The 22,746-nt window shown below is 38.3% G+C and overlaps 1 protein-coding gene across 4 annotated transcripts in view; it reads right to left on the bottom strand.

Moving 5' to 3' along the window:
- Positions 1 to 22,587, bottom strand: part of RSPRY1 (ring finger and SPRY domain containing 1) — a 40,991-nt gene extending 18,404 nt beyond the window's left edge. The window contains exons 1-9 of one of the 4 annotated variants that reach the window (XM_033128601.1): positions 22,442 to 22,587; positions 16,179 to 16,337; positions 10,581 to 11,082; positions 6,366 to 6,418; positions 5,568 to 5,680; positions 4,395 to 4,521; positions 3,566 to 3,624; positions 1,607 to 1,673; positions 1,076 to 1,207 (exon numbers count right to left, since the gene is read on the bottom strand). In XM_033128601.1, coding sequence (XP_032984492.1) covers positions 1,076 to 1,207; positions 1,607 to 1,673; positions 3,566 to 3,624; positions 4,395 to 4,521; positions 5,568 to 5,680; positions 6,366 to 6,418; positions 10,581 to 10,927 — 898 coding nt within the window. In that variant the 5' untranslated portion in view covers positions 10,928 to 11,082; positions 16,179 to 16,337; positions 22,442 to 22,587. Of the gene's footprint in view, positions 1 to 1,075; positions 1,208 to 1,606; positions 1,674 to 3,565; positions 3,625 to 4,394; positions 4,522 to 5,567; positions 5,681 to 6,365; positions 6,419 to 10,580; positions 11,083 to 16,178; positions 16,338 to 22,358 lie in introns of all 4 variants that reach the window. The other 3 variants (XM_033128602.1, XM_033128603.1, XM_033128600.1) reach the window with 3 other exon arrangements.
- Between the last annotated feature and the right edge of the window lie 159 nt (positions 22,588 to 22,746).

The raw sequence follows: 22,746 nt of genomic DNA, 5'->3' as shown, positions 1-22,746 counted from the left end.
CATATGAAGATTAATCAAACAAAGCTAGGAAAGGCAGCCCTGCTACGTTTATGCTTTCGTTCCTTGTATCCATTACAGCACACTTCAGAGATAGTGCGTGTTTGGTTGCAGACCACCGCAATAAAGCCAATGCTACAATAAACTGAGTCATGTGAATTTTTTTGGTTTTCCAGTACATTTAAAAGTTATGTTTACACCACATTGTAGTCTCTTAAGTGGACAATAGTAGTGTGTCTAAAAAAACAATGTGCATACCTTAATTAAAAAATACTTTATTGCTAAAAAATGCTAACCATCATCTGAGTCTTCAGTGAGTCATAATCTTTTTGCTGGTAGAGGGTCTTACCTTCAATTTGTATTTAAAAATGCAGTATCTGCGAGGCACAACAAAGCACAGCGCAGTAAAAGAGGTCTGCCTGTATTTTGCATGCAACAAATCTGAATTGTACTTTTTCAGAATGATTCTTTACCTGGCACTACACAGGCTGTGCACTAAGCACTCCCCAACCGCGGCAGGAGCAGGGGGTCACACGTCCAACTGTGCTTTAATACAGTGCTAACTTGGATGGGGAGGGAGGCTACAGTATAATTTTAGTTCTAGAAGTCCTTAGAGGAGAAAAAGAGAAAAGTCAGGAGCAACCCTCGTTGTGTAGGCAAGATATGACTTAGGTTTTGAAGCACAAAGCTGAAACAGGGAGAAGAGTAGAGAGAGGGAATTCCAAATGAGGGGCACAGGCCCAGAGGTAGGAATGACTGGGACCTGCTTGTAGGACAGTTTGCATGGGGAACAGTTGATTAGACAGTGCCATCTGATTAACAGCTTTGATGCAGCAGGAAACAAGAAACCAGCAAAAGTTTTTGAATAGGAGAGTGCTGGAATTAGAAGCATTTCATATAGTTCTTGTTTGCAGGGTCCCTACGATGCTTTTCTGCTAGAATACAGCCAACCTACCAGTAGAAGATCTCACAAGGAAAGACTCACACTCACTCTTACAAATTGAAGACCAGTGAACCTATATAAGAAATGGGTTTGGGAATGGAAACAGGCATTTAATGAAGGACATTTCCTACTCACAGAGATTGTCTAAGCTCCACTGGGCACAGAAACCAACTTGGCGTTTCAGATAATCGTGATCATCAGCCCAGGACTCCAATGTGACAAGCCGGTCACTAATACTGGATTCAGAGATAGTCAATTTATTTTCACCTGTTTGGAAAGACATGAACCTTGAATTAACCATGAAAGAGTAAGATGATTTACTGGGCAAATTAGTGGTGGGGACGTGAGTGAGAAGAGGCAATCAGAGAACTTGGAAACTAGAGTAATGACATAGCCCAAGAGCTCTGATATTTTCTAGAAAGTAACAACCTCATCACTAAAATCATAGTCACCAAGTTTTGATTCTTAGGTGAGAAAACGCTTGCCTATGTCCCTGTTACATCTCACTGGCCTTGAGGTGTCTACACAGACAAAAACAGAATGCATACATGTTTGATGGGGTTCAAAGCATCAACTCATCCAGTAACTAAGAAAAGTAAGATTTTTAACAACAGATAGGTACAACCGATATGTAAGATCATTAGTGCAAGAAGTCACTATACCTACTTGTCTGTGCAAACTTTTCCAGTGCGATAAGTGCAAAAAGCATGACTGTGGGGTGGGACTGTAACTTCTGAAAGACAACAAAAGATAAAAAAACAAAAACAAAAACATCATTTCCCTGCAGAGGCGGCAAGTTATCAACTTCCTCGTCTTACCCAGTCTGTGGTAGATTTTTGTTGGAGCAGTCAGAAAAGTTGTACTCATTCACGTCCTCGAATATCCATTTGCTAATATTGTTAATAATGAAGAACCGGGTTACTGGGCTCATTTATAGATACGGAAATTTCAACAGTATCTTGTTAAATGCACTATTGTTTTACTTAGTAACATTTATATTAGGGTCTTGTTAAATAAAATAAAGCTGATTCTTACATTTGTTTAAGCAAGCCAAACAGAAACCTAGAATTGTAGCAAAAAATGACTTTCTATTCACAACACTAAAAGGAACCATTCATCACTGTCATGTTCCTAAATAATAATGAAATTAACAACTAACGGCTTAGTTTTCAATCTGTTCTCTGAAAGGAATTCCATAAATGCTGATGGTAGATGGGAGAGAGCAACAAATAAGCTCTTTCAGTTACATTTAAGTTCATGCCACATGTTTATATTTAAAGAAAGACCTATTGGCTTAACATCACATCTCACAGCCATCCTTTCACACAGCTAGGTTAAGAGTCTGCAAAGAAGCTCTAGAACATCAGATGATTCCACTCACTTCCCTGGAGCCCAAGTAGGTTCTGCAAAGCTCATCTAAACATCATGTTCCCCTGCTGCCAAGCCTGTTCAGCACCCTGCTTCCTGCTATGTCCATTCTCAATCCCACTGTCTGACTTTTCAGGCCCTGAGCCTTCCCTGCCTGGCTATTCAGTCTATGTCTTCCTATCTCTGTTCACTATCTTCTGACCAGACAATTCTCTGTAATATGCCAGGAATATAGTTCTGTCTACCTCTGAGCTTCTGCTGGTCATGTGCCCTTAGCCAAGAAACCCATTTTTCCTCCCCTGTGCACAATCAAACCCTAACCATATGGTGCGACCCACCTGAGGGTCCACCTTCATCAGAAGCCTGTCTCCCGAGCCTGTCCCAGCTCTCACCACCTAGATCTCCCATCTCTCAATCACCTTCTCAGAACTCTTATGGCACTCAGTCCGAAAGAAGTGATTTTGCCCTTGATTATATCCTGTCATAAATGGAGGCTTATCGTCTTGTCTGAGTGGTTTTGTTCCCTCAACTAACCTGGAAACTTCTTGACGTCAAAGGACTGCTATATTACTTCTGTATCCCCAGAGTGCTTTGTAACATAGTGTTAAGTATTTTACATCTGTTAAATACTGTGTTAAGTAAGTACATCTCATACAGGCACTGAAAAATAAGGTCTTTCAGACTTTGAAAAAGGCCAATGATCACTAGGCCTGCAAAAATAACTTTAAAAAATACAGACCAGTCAAGACTGCAGTCTAGCAGTGTGAGACATCTGACAGCACAGCTGCAGCAAACCACAAGCTTCGCAGACAATATATCAAATAAATCCTCAGCAACAGTTTTAAGAGCAGTAGTGAAGGAGGAGGGAAAGAGGAGCAGAGATTTATAAACAATGGGAATCTGACCTGAGGGTTTCCTGGCTTGGAATGCCATGTAATTTTGTTTCCACTGGGGAGGTCCTTACTGCCTACCATTTGGCAGACTCTAAGGACACACACACAAAAGCCAATCATAGCGGCTATCTTATAACTAAATTTAAAACCAGACCAACTCAGCTGTTTTTGCTTGTAATAAATTCCTATCCCACCCTCACTTTTTTTTTTTTTTTAAACATAGGAGGGAATAAACAGTCAGGAAACACCTGCAAATAAAACTTAGAACTGATTCCATTCTCTGTGCCAGTGGCTAAGCTGGCAATTTGAGAAAAATGCACAATTCTTGATGACTAAAAATAACTAGCTTTGATGTCTCACTTACCAGACACTGTAGCAAATATTCCAGTATTCCTGGGCTAAGTAAACCTATACTTGCAGGACCTAGACGAATACAACAAACACTGGATATAATTAAATATGCCATATTATTTTGAATCAGTAACTAATAATAAAATTATTTTGGTAGAACTCTTTTACATAGTATTCTCCCGCATATTATCTTATTCAAGCCTTCTGCTCTGAGGCAGGGAATAGTACTGTCCCCATTTCACAGTTAAGCAACTGAGCCCCCAAGTGAAATGACTTACTCCAGGACACTTGGGGAGCACAAGGCGGAGTCGGGACCAGCACCCATGTGTTCTGATTTCTAATCCATTGTTTCGTCTACCATACATCATATAACTAGCTGAATTATTCACCTGTACTTTAACATTAACTTTCCTAAAATATTCATAAACAAGTATCTGCTGCTTCTCAGGAATTGCTCCAATTTAAAGTTCCTTTTCCTCTTCCCCTACCCTGTGCATCTCCATTACCTAGCTAAATTTTAGAAAGTGTGTGTGTATTTGTACATTGTATACATACACGTACATAAATAATCTTTATTTGTTATACTGAGTTTAGCCTTTTCTCCTATTCTTAATTTTAAAGCAAAGTAAAACTTTTTCTTTTAAATTTCCCACTAAATATCCTCAACGCTAAATTAGATTCCCTCTGTGGCCTCTGAGTAATTTTTTCCCCAGTTATCCCTGTTCCTTTTTTTGAGACACTTCTCTCCAGTACAGCAGGTCTGATCAAAGACCTGTAGTGCAACCTTCCCCTTAATGTCAAACAACTTAAGGTCTTCCCTTGGTGGAGCTTCCCAGAGTTACCTGCTAGCTTCTCGGCCAAGCAGCCTAGGACAGCAGATGTGTTCCTGTGTTTGGCAGGATGACCTGAGTCCTGGCAAGCTACTTCGCCATTTAAATTGAGAATTTCTGTCAATTTCTGGAGTGCATCCTAAAAACAAAAATGAATAAGTGTAGTTGATAAATACACTACTTAGGTTTTTGTCCCCCAAAGTAACTCTTTTAGACAAAAGACATAACCAGGTGTTAAATTATCTCAGAATAACCATACAAAAATGATATAATATACTCAATAACACTATTATTACTGGGAACTATTATTTGATCAACCTGAAAGTTTTCTTACATGAATTGCTAGATTCCATTTCATTGAAAATGCACCAGTTGTGTCAAACATGTACTATATAGTTTTGAATCACTAAATCATTATTCATTTGGGTAGACTAAATCTACCCAAATGCCACTATAATTTATAACAGTAGGGCCTAGTGATGTTTAAAATTACTTTAAAAAGTTTTTTTAACCAAGCAAGAACAAATCTCACCAGAGTTTTGAGGCAAATTATAACAGAAACCTCTCACAGGCCTTGGCAAAGGTCAATTCGTCAGTAACCAAGCCAAAAATTTTTTTCCTTTCTGTCCATGTTTTTCCATGTTGGGCCTAACTGTCTGAGGCTTAAACCAATGAAAGATGCCAGAATGCAAAATTTAAAAAAACAGATTCCATAGAACATATGGAATAAAGCAATGAAAAGATTGATACTTTTGTTCTATGTGAGGGATAATCAAAGTTATACTAATCTTTAATGTTTGAGTAAGACTCAAAAGTGCTTTCAGCCTAATAGTTTTTTCTCTTAATAGAAAATGTTTTAAAATGTTGTTACAAGGAAATTGTTTAGAGAAACGTAAGAAAATCCACTCAGCAACTGAACATTCTCTTCTAGTTTCCAAACAAAGATTGCATTTCAGATATAAATGCTTCCATTTTTAACATTTTAAACTAAAGCTTTATAGTAAGCTATTGATAAGAGGATGTAGCACTTCATTAGTAATAAAAAACAAGTTTACATAATGAAGTTAATATTGAATAAAACAAACCCCAAATGCATGAAGAAGAAATGCATTATATCAAATGTTTTTTGTGGTCATTCATCCTGTGTTTAAGTATCAGATGACAGTTTCATAAATGATAACTTACCTTAGTGGGCAAGGGACATTCATCTAGTAGCAATGTTATAACAGCTGGTCCCAAAGGATCTTCCAATGGAATTACTCTAATTAAAGACTGGACAACGTCCAACCATCCTTCATCTAAGAGCAAACCAAGAAGATTATACGATGGAACTACTATTTAAAAAATGTGAAGATACATAACTTATAAGACAAGATGACTTTACATTAAAATAGAAACAGTTTGGGCCTTCATCCTGTAGCTTTTAAGCAGCTAATATTTGCCATGGACACAGTCAATTGCTAGTCATCATGACAGAGTCAGAGAATCCTAACTTACAGGAATCTGGTGATTTCTGGACATCTTTATTTGAAGAAAATTCAAGCCAGGGTCCTGTGTTCTCAAAATATGTTTACAATAGTTTTTAACATTTTGTTTATGGCATAGGAGTTAACTGAGAAGATTAAGTATCTGAAGCAGTTAGCTCTATTTTCAAAATGACACTTAGGAAACTGAGGGACAAGAAATTATCTTTCCCATTCTAGAAGAGCTATGGTCAAAGATCTGTCAATGCCAAAAAATTTGTCTTATAATAACTTCAGTGAGGTAAAACTACTATTGAGAGGTGAAGCTACATATTCAGGATGCAATATACAGTGCTTATTAATTATTACCCTTGTATAGGAAAATTTCTATACACTAAGGGAACTTGTTTTTGTCTTGTGTGTTCAATAGTTTTGGAAACTTTTATTTCAAAAAAACGTGGCCACATTTCTTCATAATCATTAATTCATTAGGAAGTATTAAAAAAAACTTTAAAAATACCTGTTTCTGCCATTTCGTGCAATGTAATCATTGAATAGGGAGGTTCCTGATCACTGAAAAACAAACATTCAAGACATCAAACTTGAATAGGAAATGACAATTTCAAATAAAAGTTCACACCGGAATTATGGGGCTAGAAAGAGAAATAAGAAACGAACATAGATGAATATAATGTAGAGAAAGAGATGGAAGAAGACAGCCAGAGCTGACAGCCAGAGCTGTAATCTGTAAGGACAAATGCACATCACATGTGCTCATTTCAAAGGTCATTGCCTATGATAGCCTACAAATAAAATGAGCAGAAGGGCACACGAAAGGACTGCCATGTGGCGTGAGGTGGAAGCACAGGACTAAAACCAGAGATCAGAGCCTACTTTCAGCATTACCACTAGAGGCCCAATGCCAACTAGACAAACCAGAGAGGTCAATATCATCTTCCTCATACTTACCTCAAAGGAATGCCAGGAAGGGAGATAACAATCCCAACTGAGGACTTACAGAAACAAGGCTCTACGTAAACATCTTCATTTTTAAGTGTTCTGCTGGGAAATATCATTTTATACTTAAACTTCAAAAAAGGGTATGAGAAGAAAAAGAAACCAAACTTAATCAAGGAGCTATTTAATATTCTAGACACTGATCTATAAAAAGGCACCTTAGTTCCGTGGGTGTTCAAACTGTGATACCAGGAATCCTAGGTGCTTTAGGAAAACTTCAATAAACAATAAAATATTTTCCATCAAACAATGCTAAATCTAATTACTTAAGGAATACATTCACCACTTACTATTTACATACACATTGTGGCTCTCACTTTCACTATGAAAAAAAAAACCATAAAAACTATTTTCTTCAATCATTTAATCCGCAGAATAACCTTCTGATAGGGGAATTGCTAAATTCATTTCAGATACTCATTAGGTACTGGTTTTACACATCCTGTGTCCTTTTATAATAGTGAAAATTCTTATTTAAAAACAATTGTTTTAAATACTTTAACAGCCAGATACAAACATTTCTGGAGAGCAATCTGGCAATAAGGAAATTATGTATGCATATACTCAACAATGCTAGAGAAACTATGACACAGGTAATAGATACATATAAGGCTATTTGCTGCAGTGTTATTTGTAGGAACAAAAATTTGGAAGTAATCTAAGTGACCGTCAGCAGATTATAGGATAACAAAACATAGTACCTTCAAGCATACAAAGGAATACTTTGTAGCAGTCAGAAGCAGTTGTAGTTTTATAAACAGCAATATAGGTCTCAAACATAAAGCTGAGAGAAGTAAAAAACAATGAGATTTATATAACTGTATCAGTTATGTAAATTTTTAAAATATCACAAAAAACACTATATATAAACTTGCTATACAGACATAAACAAGCATATGGCAGGCAGATTGGAAGAACATAACTTTACTAGACTGGTTTACCCACTGATATTTGGAGGTGGGTGTAACGAGGATAATGGAATTAGGGAAGAAGGGAAAAATAATAAAAGTATGACAGGGTCAGCAACCAATATGGAATATAAGCACCTCAATTCTACGCAGATGCACTTAAAGGACAAACACATCCCCACACTGAAAAAAAAACAAAATAATCTTCTTTGTAGAACAAAAATGGAGCAGAAATTTCTGGTGGGAGGCAGCAGGAGCTAAAGCCATAGGACTACCAGGCTGTGGACCAGGAACTAGACAGAGGTGACCAGGAGCTCTATGCCTGCCAGGTAGGTAATTAGGACCAAAACCCCACTTGTGAAAAGGATGGAGAAGCCTGGACAGCGTTCCCTTCTCCGTAAAAGGAGCTGAAACAGTTATGAATGATAATCCGAGCTACAACTGGTATAAAGCTGTTTAAGTCTCTAGTGACAAAAATAGGCAGAGAAAGCCATGCAAGACCTGGGCTTCTTACAGTGGGATGGGAACTCAGAATCATCAATTCTAGGTTCAGTCATAGAATGAAGGTCCCTGGGACCCAGATGGAGACAACAACAAAAGTGATAGTGACAGATCAAATAGGAAGAGAGAGAGAGAAAATATGAATGACACAGAGAGACAGAGAGAACACACACACACACACACACACACACACACACGGAAAAAAATTTCCTTTAAGAGGAGCCTGCAAATTGAAGTTCTATAGTACATGAGAGTAATTAACATTAATATCATAAACAATCTGAAGATAAAGTCACTACCCCAAAATTAAAATAATAGAACTTCAAAATGATTTTAAAATTAGTGTATTTTCCATAGCAACTCTCTCACTATGACATTAGAACTGTGCTCTTCTGTCAGATCAACATCATTCTTCCCTAAGTAACAAGTAGAGAGAAGAGAACAATAAACACAGATCATCTTCTAAATGCATACATCCTTTTAGGTATATTCTTACTAAGCCCATCTATCTTTCATGCTTAGTTTTAACAGCTTATAAATTCTATAGGTTATGAAATTCTTCTTCTTTAGTACTTTCTAAAAATAAGCTATGTAACTATGTTTATAAACTGTCTGAACGCTGTGTAGCCATTATATTCTCCATTATGTCCCGTCACATTTGCTCTACACCTGCCTTATTTTTCCATTCTCAGAAGAGTTATCATTCAGTACCAACAGATTTAAGGTAAAAGCGATCCCATTATTCAAATGTACACCACTTGCCTCGCATAAATGAATCATGTGCTTTATTGACAAGTTCACTTGTAATCTGTAGTATTTTCCTGAAGCTTGGAAATAAAGCCTCTACCTTGTTGCCATACTCTCTGAATCACTTTTTAAAAAATGTGGCAAAGTCTATTCAGTACCTGTTTTTCCAATAGGCTTCTTAAATAACATTGTTTGTGGTATACTTCCTTATTTGGGAAGGACAACTGTTCATCACAATTTTACAGTACGTTTTAAATGTCACCATGAAGAAGCTTTATACAACAGCTTCCATCCCCTTGCTTGACTTTAGGGGATATAAATGGCATGAATTTATATTCAATAGGTATTTCCGACAAACATATGAATATTACATTAATTCAGATACCAGAACTACTTCAAAGGCTGGTTTTAATAAACTTAGGAAAGTGTTTCTGAACTGGTTATGGAGAATATTTGTAAGAACCACTTTTCCCCAGCATGTTCTACAGCAGACAGAAAGATGTGCAAAACAAGTTTATTTTTATGAGGGAAAAAAAGTCACCTCAGAATAATACGCACATTGCTTTATGCTATAATTTTTGAGGAACTAAACAAAACTGGGTTTTTATAAATGTGATTATCAAATTTTTAGATACTTAAATTTATTAGCAGACCCCGAGGCAAAAAGAACACAGATATAACTTATAAAAAACTTCTGTCATCTATTGAGCAATTGTCATGCACAAAGCACTATACTAGATGCTTTATATATATAACATGGTAATCTCTGTAAGAAAAGTATGATTCCCCTACCATAAATAAGGAATCGGAGGCTTGCAGAAGTAACTTACTCAGTGTCATGTAGCTAGTTATGGGGCTGGGCCAGAATTTGAACCCTGGTTCATCATGGTTCTAAAACTTTTATTCCTAACTACTGAATTATACAGTTAAAATATTTTTTCAGTTTGAACAATGCCCTTTAATTTCACTGTTATTCAATCTGGGGTTTTGTATTTAAAAGTTAAACATAGCAGGGGAAAAAACAAAGCAGGTACAGGTGTGTCATGCAGTTTCAATTTACAAGTTTCCCAAATGGACCTAAGAGGGCCAAATAAGGGAGATAAAAAAGAGAGGAAGATGAAAACTCTCCTCTATGCTCTCATGTTGCCACAGCAGCGGCTTGCAGCCATGCTCTTGGTACAATAACTCATCTTGAATCTCCGGTCAGTGGAGCATGTAGGCAAGCAATAGAAGAGGGAGTCTTCGTGAAACCTTTCCTATTGTAGCCTGCAACAGAAACTCACTCAACGGTCTTCGCAGTTCCTAATCAAGACCACAGATTTAATTAGTGTTTTCTGCCTCGGCGATGTTTAGACATTTCCAGACAGGAGCAGATGTTAGCAAGTAAAAACATCAAACCTTATAATTTCCTCTGCCATCAGAGAAGAAATAAAATATTCTCCCTTACCCTATGAGCAAAAGGCTTGGCGAATAAACCCTATAAACTGCAGGAATCCAACAGTTATGGTTCCTGGCAGAAGGCTTTTCATTACCGAGGAGGTGACGGGGAGGCAAATACTTACTTATCTACAAGAGTCCGTATGACTGCCAGTGTGTCCAGCACTAGCCCGTCTACATTTTGCTTTTTCCTCCGTGGCTCATGTGGTCCTCGGCCCCTCCTTGGGGGCCGGACAGGGTCCCGGGGTTGGCTTCTCATGTCAGCAGTGGGTACTGCATTGTTCTCGGCCTGTTGCTGCTGGGCGTCCACACTATCTTCTGCCCCACGGTCATCTCGGCAGATGCAAGAATTCCCCATGGCAGCAGGGGCACCTCTAGTGCCCAGGAAGTGGGCTATGTGCTCAAGAGTCAACAGCAGACCCTGGCCGAGGCTTCTGCTTGCTAGGAACACGGCCCAACCAAAGACAATCATTTAGATAGTTTTCTGTTTTCCAAGTACTGTTTTCATAATCTGGAGTTGGGGAACTTGCATCCTATTTGTTTTTAACAACTGAAAGCTGAAAACAACTGCCGAGTTGATCTCCAACATTATCAATTACAGGGAATCCTGGTCATCCAGCAGCAGTTCTGAAAGAAAAAGAAAAGGAAAATGAATCAAAGATTTTTGGTCACTTAATTACTCAAACTTCCCGACTTTGATTTTATAGACATTAGGACTACAGTGAAGAATCATCTCAGGTTATTTTTTTATAGGTTTCTGACAAAGAAATATCTCTGCATAAGAGAATTAACAATCAACAATTCCTTTATATCATATTACAAAGTTGACTGATAAGCTATATTCTTGTAAACCACAGGAGTTGCCATTGATTTCTTTAAAAAAGTATGTGTGGTTCTATCTATACAGAAGTACATTAGAAGAATGTGTGCAGTTGTTTCAAGGGTTCCTTTTGTGGATAAAAAAATGAATTGCCTCCTTTCTTAATTTACATGTGTGAGAAAATTTAATGTTTCAAATAAAATATCTAATTACAGATGTTTGTTGTTAAAAAAAGTTATGATACAAATGTGACAGTACCCATTTGAGATCAAGAAGAATAAAAAGGATAGAGCGTTCCACTTAAATTATCCAAACTGCAGAGATTTCCCATTGGAGGCTCTCCTGAGAATTTACAGAAATCATACAAATACTTAACCAAGTTTTTCTGTTATGTAAGCAAGACTGTTTTGGGAAGGCAAATATATATCACAAGGTTACATTTTCATAATGACCAGTTTGTTGTACAACATGTTTGTTACACAGTTAATAAGGCTACACCAACTATCTTTGTCTAACAATACTGACTAAGCACCTTGTGTCAGGAACCACCCTGGCACTGAGAGAAAAAGGCACAGTCTCTGCCCTCCAAAAATCCATGGAGTGACATTCTCAGCCCACACAGTATGTTTATCGTAAAAAAACCTAATGATAGAACCAGCTCTTCATTAAGCTGAGAAAATCTGGTTAGGTCTAGAAAGAAGTGAAGATTTGGAAGGAGACTAACATGGGACAGGTAGCAAAAAGGAAAAAATCATGTTGAGACCTGGAAATTAGGACCCATAAGGATGCAAATGGACATATAAGGAATAGAGACTAGTGTATAGTCTCCACCCAACATTTGGCTGTTTACAATTCAATCCTTCTTTATTGAGAAGTGGTTTAGGAATAGACATAAATAAAATGTATAATTCGGTGGGATTGGAAGAGAAAAATTACTTCCATAATTGTGGACAGATGTACAGCAAATTCTTTTAAATATGTGCCTAGTTTAACTACTGCCCATTGGGGGGAAACTGAAGAAAAAGAGAGAGATGGATAACAAGTCTTTACATATATCTAATCTGATCTAATCTATATAGAGAGGGGGAGAGACAGAGGAGGGGAGGGGATAGGATGACAGGAGAGAGGAGAGGAAACAGACATCTACCTCCAGACAGACATCAAAACAGCAATGGCTGAGGCAACTAAAACACAAATGTTCTTGGTTCCCCCTAAACAGTCAGGTTGCCTTCAAAATTTGGAGGTTGTACTTAAAAGGATGTGACTAAAGTATAGGTAGGAGCATGATGCAAGGACTCAGCTGGAAATAGCTTTTTAAAAGAGAATACATTCTAAACCAGCGAAGAGTTGACGTAATACCATTCTCATTACTGCAGAGACCAGGGTGTACAATTCCCTTCAGAGGGCAGATAACCAAGAGATTTTAACGCTTAAAAGGAAAGGAGACAAATCAGAAATAACTCTTTTAAAGGATCCCTGGTATAAATTTCTATCAATCTTATAAATTATGCTGGTTTCTGAGACAGGCCAAAAGCAACATTTAAGGAGCGAAGCTCTGGAACTTCTCACAGAAAGTGCACAGAGAGGGCACTGTTGGGATAATTCAGATGAGACGAGGTAAAGAATCCAAGGTTTTCAGGCAGGTTTGCCACTAGCGCACTTTCTTAAAATCCTGAAGTCTTATATTTAAAATTTTTATCTGCTACTTTTTAAAAATAAAAAATACACATTTATTTTAAGAGCTAAATGTTGCATATGTCCACAGAAAAGTAAAAGCTTCTTTTCTGCTCTTTTCTGAAAGGCTTTCTTCATAGCCCATTCCTTGTGTTTTTTAAACTAGACTGATGCCCTAAATATGTCCTGTGATTTGCTTTTTTCCCCTTAACACGTTTCTAAACCAGTGTACGTAATTCTCTCATCCTATTCAAGGCTGTATAAGAAATCCATACTCTGGATTATCAGTGTTTCTCAGCCACTTTGCTGTAAACATCTGTGGCTAAAGCAAATAATTATTTGGGGATAGAAGGGAGTGGTCCAGGATTTGGTACAAGGGAACTCTTATTTGGGAAATCTTCATCTCCTGGGGAAGTGCTCTCTGAGCCCAACTGCTATGAGGCATCAATGTGACCAGAGCAGAAGGGAATTCCTCCAGCTTCTCTAAAGCTCTGAGCCTTTCCACAATCGGTATGGAAGCTGGGATGGGCATGATATGCAAATAGTAGATTCGATCCAACCAGACACATTAAATTGGAGAAGACATACCTGCGGAAGAGAGACCAATCAGGTACTAAAAATAATTAGCAAGGATTTGAGAATGTCAAGGTGAAATTAAGTCCCAGAAAACAAGCCTTAAAGAGGAATGAGGAATCCTATACAGTTACAGTTTTATGTAAAGCTATTTAGAAAAATTAACAAGAAGCAGTGTTGGGAATGCTTGTGAGGGAAGCAATGGGTTAAAAAGAAATTTGTTGGATCTCAAATTCTTAAACTTTATTCTACCCCCCAAAGTTTTGCTAAGGTTTATAATAAATTGAAGGTAGAATAATTCATCTATGCAGATTTCCATTTAGTACAGTTTCAAAGTAAATGGAAGATATCCAGTACCCACAGGTATTTTTAAGAATCTGACTAAATTTGGAGGTGAGAAGAATTGTTTGATTTTTTTTTTCCTTATTTCCAAATTGAAATCAGGTGTAGCTCAGGTCAATTTCTTCCAAGTCATTTTCCTTAAATGACCCAGAAATTGATGTCAACTTTTATTAGAGGAGGAAATTAAATAAAAGAATAAAAAGTTTTCAAATATTTTAAAAACAAAGATTTTCTTTTTTAAAGACTAGCTGTAAAATGATGTAAAGAAGAGGTTAATTAGATGGAAGAAGCTGTGAGGCATTTCAAAGGAAAGACTAAGAAATACACAAGGAAAAAATCAGAGCTGTTATCTTTTTAAAATTTCTGAAATAAGCATACAGAGTACTTTTGAGGGTTATAGCCAAAGGCAGGGCACTTAAATTAACAAAGTGTATGATCTTTCAGATTTATTCAGCACTAAAAAATGTATAGCTTCTCATCTGGAAATGGTTGTCACTCGGAGAACAAATTGTGAATACATTAGGCAAAAGACAGGGTAACCAAGGTAAACAGTTACACTTTAGTTTTGCTTTATCTCATTCCAAAAAGCATTATGTGGCCCACTTTCCAAGGATCATTGTTTTAAGACAGTAACACTCAGCCTACAGATCTTGTACAGGATGCCACAGGCCACCTACAGCAAAGGACACGGGCTTTGCAGTCAGACTGGGCGCTGGTCCCAACCCTGCAGTATTTACAGCTACGCATTCTAATGGCCCTGACTATAGACACATTTTAAAACATGGAGATAGTAATAGTTCTTAACACCTCACAGTACTCCTATGAGGATTAAATGAAATAGTACTTGTAAAACATGTGGCACAGTGCCTAACATTTAAACTGGATCCCCAAATGCCAGATATTATAAAACGAGCCTGAGCATGAAGCTAATGAGAGGGTAACTAAATAATCTGGGATCTGGGGGCTCTGGAGTAAGACTGACTTAAGAGAACTAACACAGCTGAACAACTTATCTTTTATAGAATTCATCTACCCTATACTGAAATAATTTTTACTTATTCATCCTGTTAGACAAAGAACCTTGGAAGGGACTGTAGCTCAATCATCTCAAAGGTGACGGGCATTAGAATCGCTTAGGTACTTCTTAAAATGCAAATTCCTGGTTCTACTCCAAATAGCCAGAATCAGAATTTCTAGGATGTGGTCCAAGCAAGTGTTTTCTTAAAAGCTCCCTAGGTGATTCTGATGGTGGGGAGGTCTGGAATCCCTCTGCTATAGACCCTAACAAAGAACCTGGCAGTGTAGGCAGGACCTACTACTGACGGAACAGACAAACTGAAACACTAAAGGGTGACTCTTCTGGGTCAAACAAATTAATTGCCCTTTCCAGAAAAATGAATTGAGACTATCTTTGAACATGGTTTTTTGGAGAAGTCAGCCAAAATAACCATTAGAATACAATTACATCCATTAGTGAGTATGTACAGTGCACAGGAACTGTATGCACAGCAACACAATGAATAAAACAGCTCCCATCACATCCACCCTAGGAAGCATCACAGTGAACCAAGATGGTATCCTGCTTATCCAAGTCTGTCAATCCAAGAGTTGACAGACTGAATGGAAGAGGAAATGAATAAGACTAGAGATGATGTAAATCTGTAATACCTATACACTTCACCTTAACTTTGAAGGCTACTTAATGTTAGATGGTCAATTTTGAGACCAAAGAAAAGCTAGTCACAAAATTTAAATATACACAACTATGACATCTGTGGCTGTGACAACTGCCGTGGCAATTATCAACTGGACCTATACACTTCACCTTAACTTTGAAGGCTACTTAATATTAGATGGTCAATTTTGAGACCAAAGAAAAGCTAGTCACAAAATTTAAATATACACAACTATGACATCTGTGGCTGTGACAACTGCCGTGGCAATTATCAACTGGATTAATGATAATGATACCACTGGATACCACAGCTTAGTAGAAAAACTACTCACCACCTCAATGGTAATGCTTTATAAATCATCACACTGTTCATAGCCATTTTGCTGCAAGAGCATAACATTTCCTTTGCAAATCTATTTCTTTGAAGAGTGGTATTATTAATTTTGACTCCTTTTTAAAAAAGACTATTCCTTCCATTTTGATATCATTAATGATTATTAAATTTTTACATTTTATATACTTTTTAAGGGCGCTCTGAGAGGGAAAAAAAAATCAAATTTGGGCTCTCAGTAAGTTTAATGCTAAAGCAGTGAGGTCTGGTATTCAAAGCACAGACCTCTACCATCATAAACAGCTCACCACAAGAGACATCTGGCCAACTGGCCTAATCCTCTCTAACAAATGGTCCAGGAATCAATGATTCATCTCTTCAAATATTTGCTTGCGTTCAATCATAATACAGTTCAGTGACATTCAGAACACTTTCTTTTCTCTGATTATAAAGATTGCAGGATTATGCTGCCAAGAAAAGAGAAGTTGGTTAAATGAATGAGCACAGGAAAAAAAACTAAACTTTGGGCATGAAATTACTATTGCTGTCATCTTCACCTCATCATTCCTAAATAGTTTATAGGATGCAGCATTTTTTCCAATCTACTCCCCACCCCTCAAAGGCTAAATCACACAGCATGAATAGTAACAATATGTAATAGACTGGATATTTAATGATTTTCTCTCATTGGAATATGTTTTGGATTTTTTCCTAAGAGTATTATACGTGAAAGCTCCTTGCGTCATACTTACTGCCCCCTCATTTTATTATAAAAAATTTCAAGTACACGGCAAAATTGAATTATACAGCAAAACTCCACATACCCCCACCACCTGGATTCTGCCATTAACATTTTACTATACTTGCTTTATCACACATCTACCCATCTCTACTCATCACTGATCCACCTAAGTTTTTGATGCATTTCAAAGTAAATTGCAGGCATCAGTGTACTTCCCCCTAAATAATTCAGCCTACATATTACTAACTGAACTTCAATACATTTTTAGAGATTAAATTTACACATAATGAAATGTGTGTAAAAAACATAATGAAATGTTACACACATAATGAAATGTGTGTAAAAAACACTTTACAAGTGTTAAGCACACATATGCTGAGTTTTGTCAAATGCACACACCTGTGTAACTCAGACCCTATCAAGACAGGGAGCTTTACCTAGAAATATATTTGCTTTTAAAATATCCTGCAGGATACCCCAAAGACCAGAATTTTTTTTTTTTAACTGAAGATTGTGTTTAAATGGTGGAAAACTTGGAAGACAAGATTGATTATTTGGTAATGTAATAGATAAGAAATGTGTATTATATATCAAGAGTACACTAGCCAGTTGAAACAGAAACCACCTAAAGACGTTTTAACAGGAGTGTTTTTTGTCTCTAGACTCTAAAGCATCTGGTATTTGGATGGAACTTCATTTTTCCCCCAAAAGAAAAGGTCGCTCTGATATTTTTACATGTCACCCAGAAATCCAAAATGATCTGCAGTGACAATGGCCACTTGAGGTTTAAGTCACACAGGGTACTATTATCCCTTGGATTATAACCTTCAAGTTGTCTGAGAAAAGCACTGGATAATTCTAATACTTCTCTTATGCATGGAGGTTGGTTTAAAAACGTGTATCTTTGAGGGGGAAAACCGATAATTTTTCTTGTTGAACTGTTAGAAAAAGAGTATCTGGAAAAAACTTCCTCTAAAATGCTGAGAGCTTTTTAACCCTGTAGCAGTGGTATCTCTGGTCAGGTGAGACTTCTGGCAAAACAAGACTAGAGTACTGACATGAAACAGTACAAAAAAGACAAATCCTTGCAGCATTCAAAAAATGTATTTAAAAATAAAATCTAGGGCTGTGATAGAGTAAGGAATTTCCAGAAGCAAATAATAATTTAAAAAATGGAGAAGTAAATAATCCCTGCCTGGTCTCAAAGATTGAAAAATTTGCCTTGGACCCAAAAAGGAAATACTAAGGGAAAACTGAGGTAGCACTAATGATGGCTGTAATACTACGTAAGGAAAAAAACACATGTAATACTCAATACTATTTGGGATCCACCCCCCCAGGAGATTAAAGAACATGAAATGTGTTATTTAAACCCGTGATTTCATAAATCTAAAGGATAAGGATATTTCTGTTACAGAAAACTCGTTCCTATTAAGAAAAGCAAGCAAAATGTATAAACAGCATGACTAGCAACACTTTCCTTAATAAGATCTACTTAAAATGGTCTGAAAACACTCGATTGGATACCTAGAATCTAACAGGTACTCAGTAACTATTTTAAGTGAATTTATTCTAAAATTTGTAAAAACAGAAAATGTTTCCAAAATATTTATCACTTTGAAAAACTGAGACAGTGTCATTCAATAAATATGAATTCAACGCTTACATGCCAGGCACTGAGCAAAGATGAAAAAAGGTCCCTCATGCTCTTGGCAAAGGGATGAAGGACAGCAATAGACAAGCGCTGAGTGCCCTACGCATAATACAGTATGCACCAGAGAAGCCTGTGGATAACGTATGAGCTCCACCAGGAGGAGACCTCTCACTCCACCATTTTTCCAGTGGAAAAGGAACTTAGTAACATTCCAGTACTTCTGTACGAGCAAGTTTTTAGGTGACTATATATTATCAGCATTAGCAAAAGGGGTGCGGGGGACTTATTTGCATTGCAACTCAGTCAGGTCTTAAATTATAAGCCAAAATATTGTTGGTACAAATATCCCCAACCATAGTGAAAGATTAACCAGAAGCCCATAAATTAAGTTGATAAAGAAGCTAATAGTAATTCTAATGAAAAACAAAACAAGCCAAAACACAAGAGGAAGCACAATGGAAAATCAAGATCAACTTGACATGATACTGATGATGCATCCCAAATAAGCACCCTTCCTGAATACTGCAGCGTCTACGTAAGAAGCTTACTTTGGTGCCAAGTTTCCCAGGGCAGACTTCCTGGGAGACAGAGGTATTAAAGACAACAGTAAACTCTAATGTTATGCTAGTTTTGGTTTATGAATACCATGTTTTAGTAATCCTTAATAATTCACTTGGTAGGTTATGAATAAGTAGCCTTTAGGCATATGTAAGTATGAACAACTAACTATGAAACAATAAGAACAGAAAAAATTGCTGTACTTCCCACAAGGTGGGGCAGGATAGGAGTCAGTCACACTTTGAGAATCAGTGTATTAAGGGAGCACAGGAGAGGAAACACAATTCTTCAGAAGGTAGAAGGGGTAAGAAAAAGCTAACACTGAAACATTAAACTATAAGGTAAAAATAAACTTACCAAGTAAGGTACTTCAAAACTTCTATTTGATGGGTATAGGACCCCTGAAATTATGCCCGCAAACTATAATTTCATGCAGTAAGAAAACTACGAGCAGGGTTCATTTCTTAAGGTGTGCATCAATTCTTTGCTATTTCAAATGCGTTCTTAGTTTTCAAAAGCTCAGAAAGGGAGAAAGGGGAATATCCTCTAAGAGCCCACTACTTTATTTCATTTAGCCTTGTATATATCACACAGTTGTCTACAGTTAAACATACTTTTATATATTTAACCACCAAGCATTCCCTTTTGGAATGCACACTGAGAGTAAAATATAACAAATACATATTTTTTCTAATCACATAGGTTGGTTGAAAAAAAAAAAACTATTTCAAAAGCAGACTTATTGAATAGATAAGCCAAAGGAAAATGCTCATTCTTTTGTACTCCTAAAAGTTGTAAAAGTCTCCTCCTAAGAGCTGTGGCCCAAGTTTTGATCTTCATTACTTCCTGACTATTCTGTTTTTCAATTTTCTAATTTGAATAACAGGAACAAAACTATCCAAATTCAATGGGAAATGCCTTGAAAATGTCAAATATTTGAAGAGAAGCTAAATCGATAGTTTACTACCCCCAAATCACTCTTGAAATAGATTACTGGTTCCACTGTGGTTCCCATTTGTGGTGCAACTCTGACTATCACATCCGACTTCACGACTGTCCCACCACAACACAGAAAATCTCCAATTTAAAATGGTGTAATAGTAATTACCATCCTCAGGAATTCCTAATAATTTCTCAAACGATATAGCTATTAGAGTATCAAAGAGAGTTGTATTTTAAAGGATGCAGAGTGACGTTTCACTTCTTTATAACAAATTACTTCATTATCAGGGAAAGTATAGGCAGTTATTGACAACTGACTCATGAGTTGAAACAGACTGTTGTAAACGCACTTCAGGAACACAAACAATTTTTTGTTATTCTCTTGTCAAAATATACTTCAGAGTTGTTTTTTTTCCCTATTCACTATAGAGTAACAGACTATTATACAACATGCTAAGTTTTTATTTCCCCTTGATTCTTGGCCAATTTACTAAGTGAAAAGTTATTTTGCTGACAAAGCAGAAAAAGTCCATGTAGAGTATGCTGGAATACTTCCTATAATCAATAATTTAAAAATAATCATGGAGTATAAAAATAATGAAGGGTTTGTAAAAACAGCAAAAAGCAGGTCACAGAAAGACCATAAGCAGTAGGTCAGGACAACATATATCCTGGGAAATCAGAAAGCTCACAAAATCACCACAGCGTTTTTTTTTTAAAAGAGACCCATGGAATATAAGTTTAGAAAAACAGGAAATACAAGTCAGTTTTTTGTTAAAAAAACAAAACAAAAAACAAGAACTTCAAAAATCACAAGTTACCCAATATTTGGAAAACCAGCTCTAACAAATGCCACTAACCAAACATCAGGAAAATGTCACACCTGAACAAAACAAGTATCTTATAACCTCACAGAGGGAGCTACAAAGCAAGATGTCATCTCACGAAATGCACACTCTATATATGGTGAAAAAACGAAAACTTGTTGAAGAGAAATTTAAAATCAATTGCTAGTGGGCCTCAAAATCTGCAGACTGGGACTACTATAGGAAGGCGTAATATTCCTGGGGGAAAAAAGGAGGTCTCATTTATAAAGCCACAACTGAGGGAGGAAGCAAGATCTTCACTATCTGTGTGTGTGTGTGTATATATATGAAAAGGGAGGTAGTTTACATTATTGGGATCACATTTGGAGGAAAATTTCAGCAATCAGGGAAAAACTTCCTGAAGGAAATTATATTGCCACCTCCTGCCAGGGCCATCATTAGTTCAAAGTAAATTAAAACTGAGAGTAAAAAGTGGAAATCCCTCCACCCCATCTAAGTAAGGGTTGGTTGAAACCATAGGTTTAGATTATATAATAAATGACATAAAAAGCTGTGACCCTTGAAGCTTTCAGTACAACATGTCTCCATAGGTGGTCACCATAGGTCACCATAGGTGGCCACTCCATAGGTGGTCAACACTACTGTATTAATGTTAATCCATTACATCTACATACTGTTTTGCAGTTTAGAAAGTGCCTTCACTTTTATTCCTGAACAGTAACCCGAAAGTACTTTACTTTCACACTGCTCGTAGTATGTAAAGTACTTTCACACAATGCATCATTTTACAGAAGAGACCTAAGGAGGTTAAGTCGGTTGTCTACAAACAAGTAGACGGTAGGTGAGGTGCTTGGACAACTGCCGGACTCCACTCGGTCAATAACAGACACTTTCAACCCTTAAAGTTCAAAGTACACTCCAGGGAGAGGAACCTCATTCAGAAAGTATAGAACCGCAGAGTCTCAGTGGACCATTTCTGCCTTGGTCTCCCTCCCCAAAGACAGGGAAACTGAGGCAGGAGGTCGGGACAAAGGCCTGATCTAAAGTCACGCAGGGAATGTTGGTGGGATGGACTTCCTCCACCCTACCTGCACTAAGCCCAGAAGCAGCTGAATGCTGTGCTTAAGACACCGGTTGGTCTCCAGAGAGAACGGTCTTGCTATTCCCGCTACCCTCTCAATATTCCCCACCGGGGCTTTCCTAGGGATGGGGCTCTCTTCTTCCCAGAACAGCCCAGCAATCCCCTCTCCCCAGGTCCTTTACCCATTTTTCACAACGGGCCTCCGGAGTAAGGGAATCCGCTAACTCTGGCTCCCAACTCCCAGCCCCTCTCCTGAGGCATCTCTCGACCCCGAGGCATTTGTGTTCCCTGGGGAAGGTCCGCTTCCCATCCGTGCTACCTAAACCTCAAACTCCACAAAAGGAAACCCTCCGAAAGCGTCCTCCCATCGACCCCTTCCACCCCGGGCACCCGCGTGGGCACTCCCAAACATCAGGAGCCTCCCAGGAGCTACCTGCCTCTCACCCGGGCCCCTTTAGACGCGGCCTCCTCAGAAGAGCGACCCCCAAGAACCTCCTCCGGTCAAGAACCCTCTAAAAGGGGAACACCCTCTTCCAGGAATCTCTTCAGGCGCCTTCAGCGCGGGCCCTGGTGGAGAACCTCCGGGCCGTTTCCGCCACCCCTCCCGGGCCCGTACCAGGAACCTCCCTCCGCCCCAGTCCGGTTTCCCCGCCGCAGACTCGGGCGACTGTTCCCCTCCCTCACCGACGTCCCCAGCCCTCGGACTTCCCCCCGCTCCGCGTCCCCAGGGGCTTCACGGAGCAGCGCGGCCGGGCTGCGGCACTGACTTTCTCCAGCTCCAGGGACCACTCGAGAGAGGGGGTTGCGACGGCGGCGCGACTCCTTTGTGACAGGTCCGAGAGAGTGGTAAAGATGGACGCGAGGCCACGGCGCTGCCATTACGCGCCGGGCCCACCCCCGCTTCGTACAGCCCCGGCCCCTCAGTCCCCTAGGAAACGCCCCTTCCTCGGTGGCAAGCCCTCTCCCTGACAGCCAATCAACTTTCCGAGACTGTGTCATGTGATCTCACGACCCGTCCCGCCCCACAGGCGCGAGCTGGCCAATCCCCTTCCTGAGGTGTGAATGGCCCAAT

Source organism: Rhinolophus ferrumequinum, chromosome 15, assembly GCF_004115265.2.
Source record: "Rhinolophus ferrumequinum isolate MPI-CBG mRhiFer1 chromosome 15, mRhiFer1_v1.p, whole genome shotgun sequence".
Classification (NCBI taxonomy): Eukaryota; Metazoa; Chordata; class Mammalia; order Chiroptera; family Rhinolophidae; genus Rhinolophus; species Rhinolophus ferrumequinum.
The sequence above is the reverse complement of the archived record's forward strand: the minus strand, read 5'-3'. Positions and strand labels throughout refer to the sequence as shown.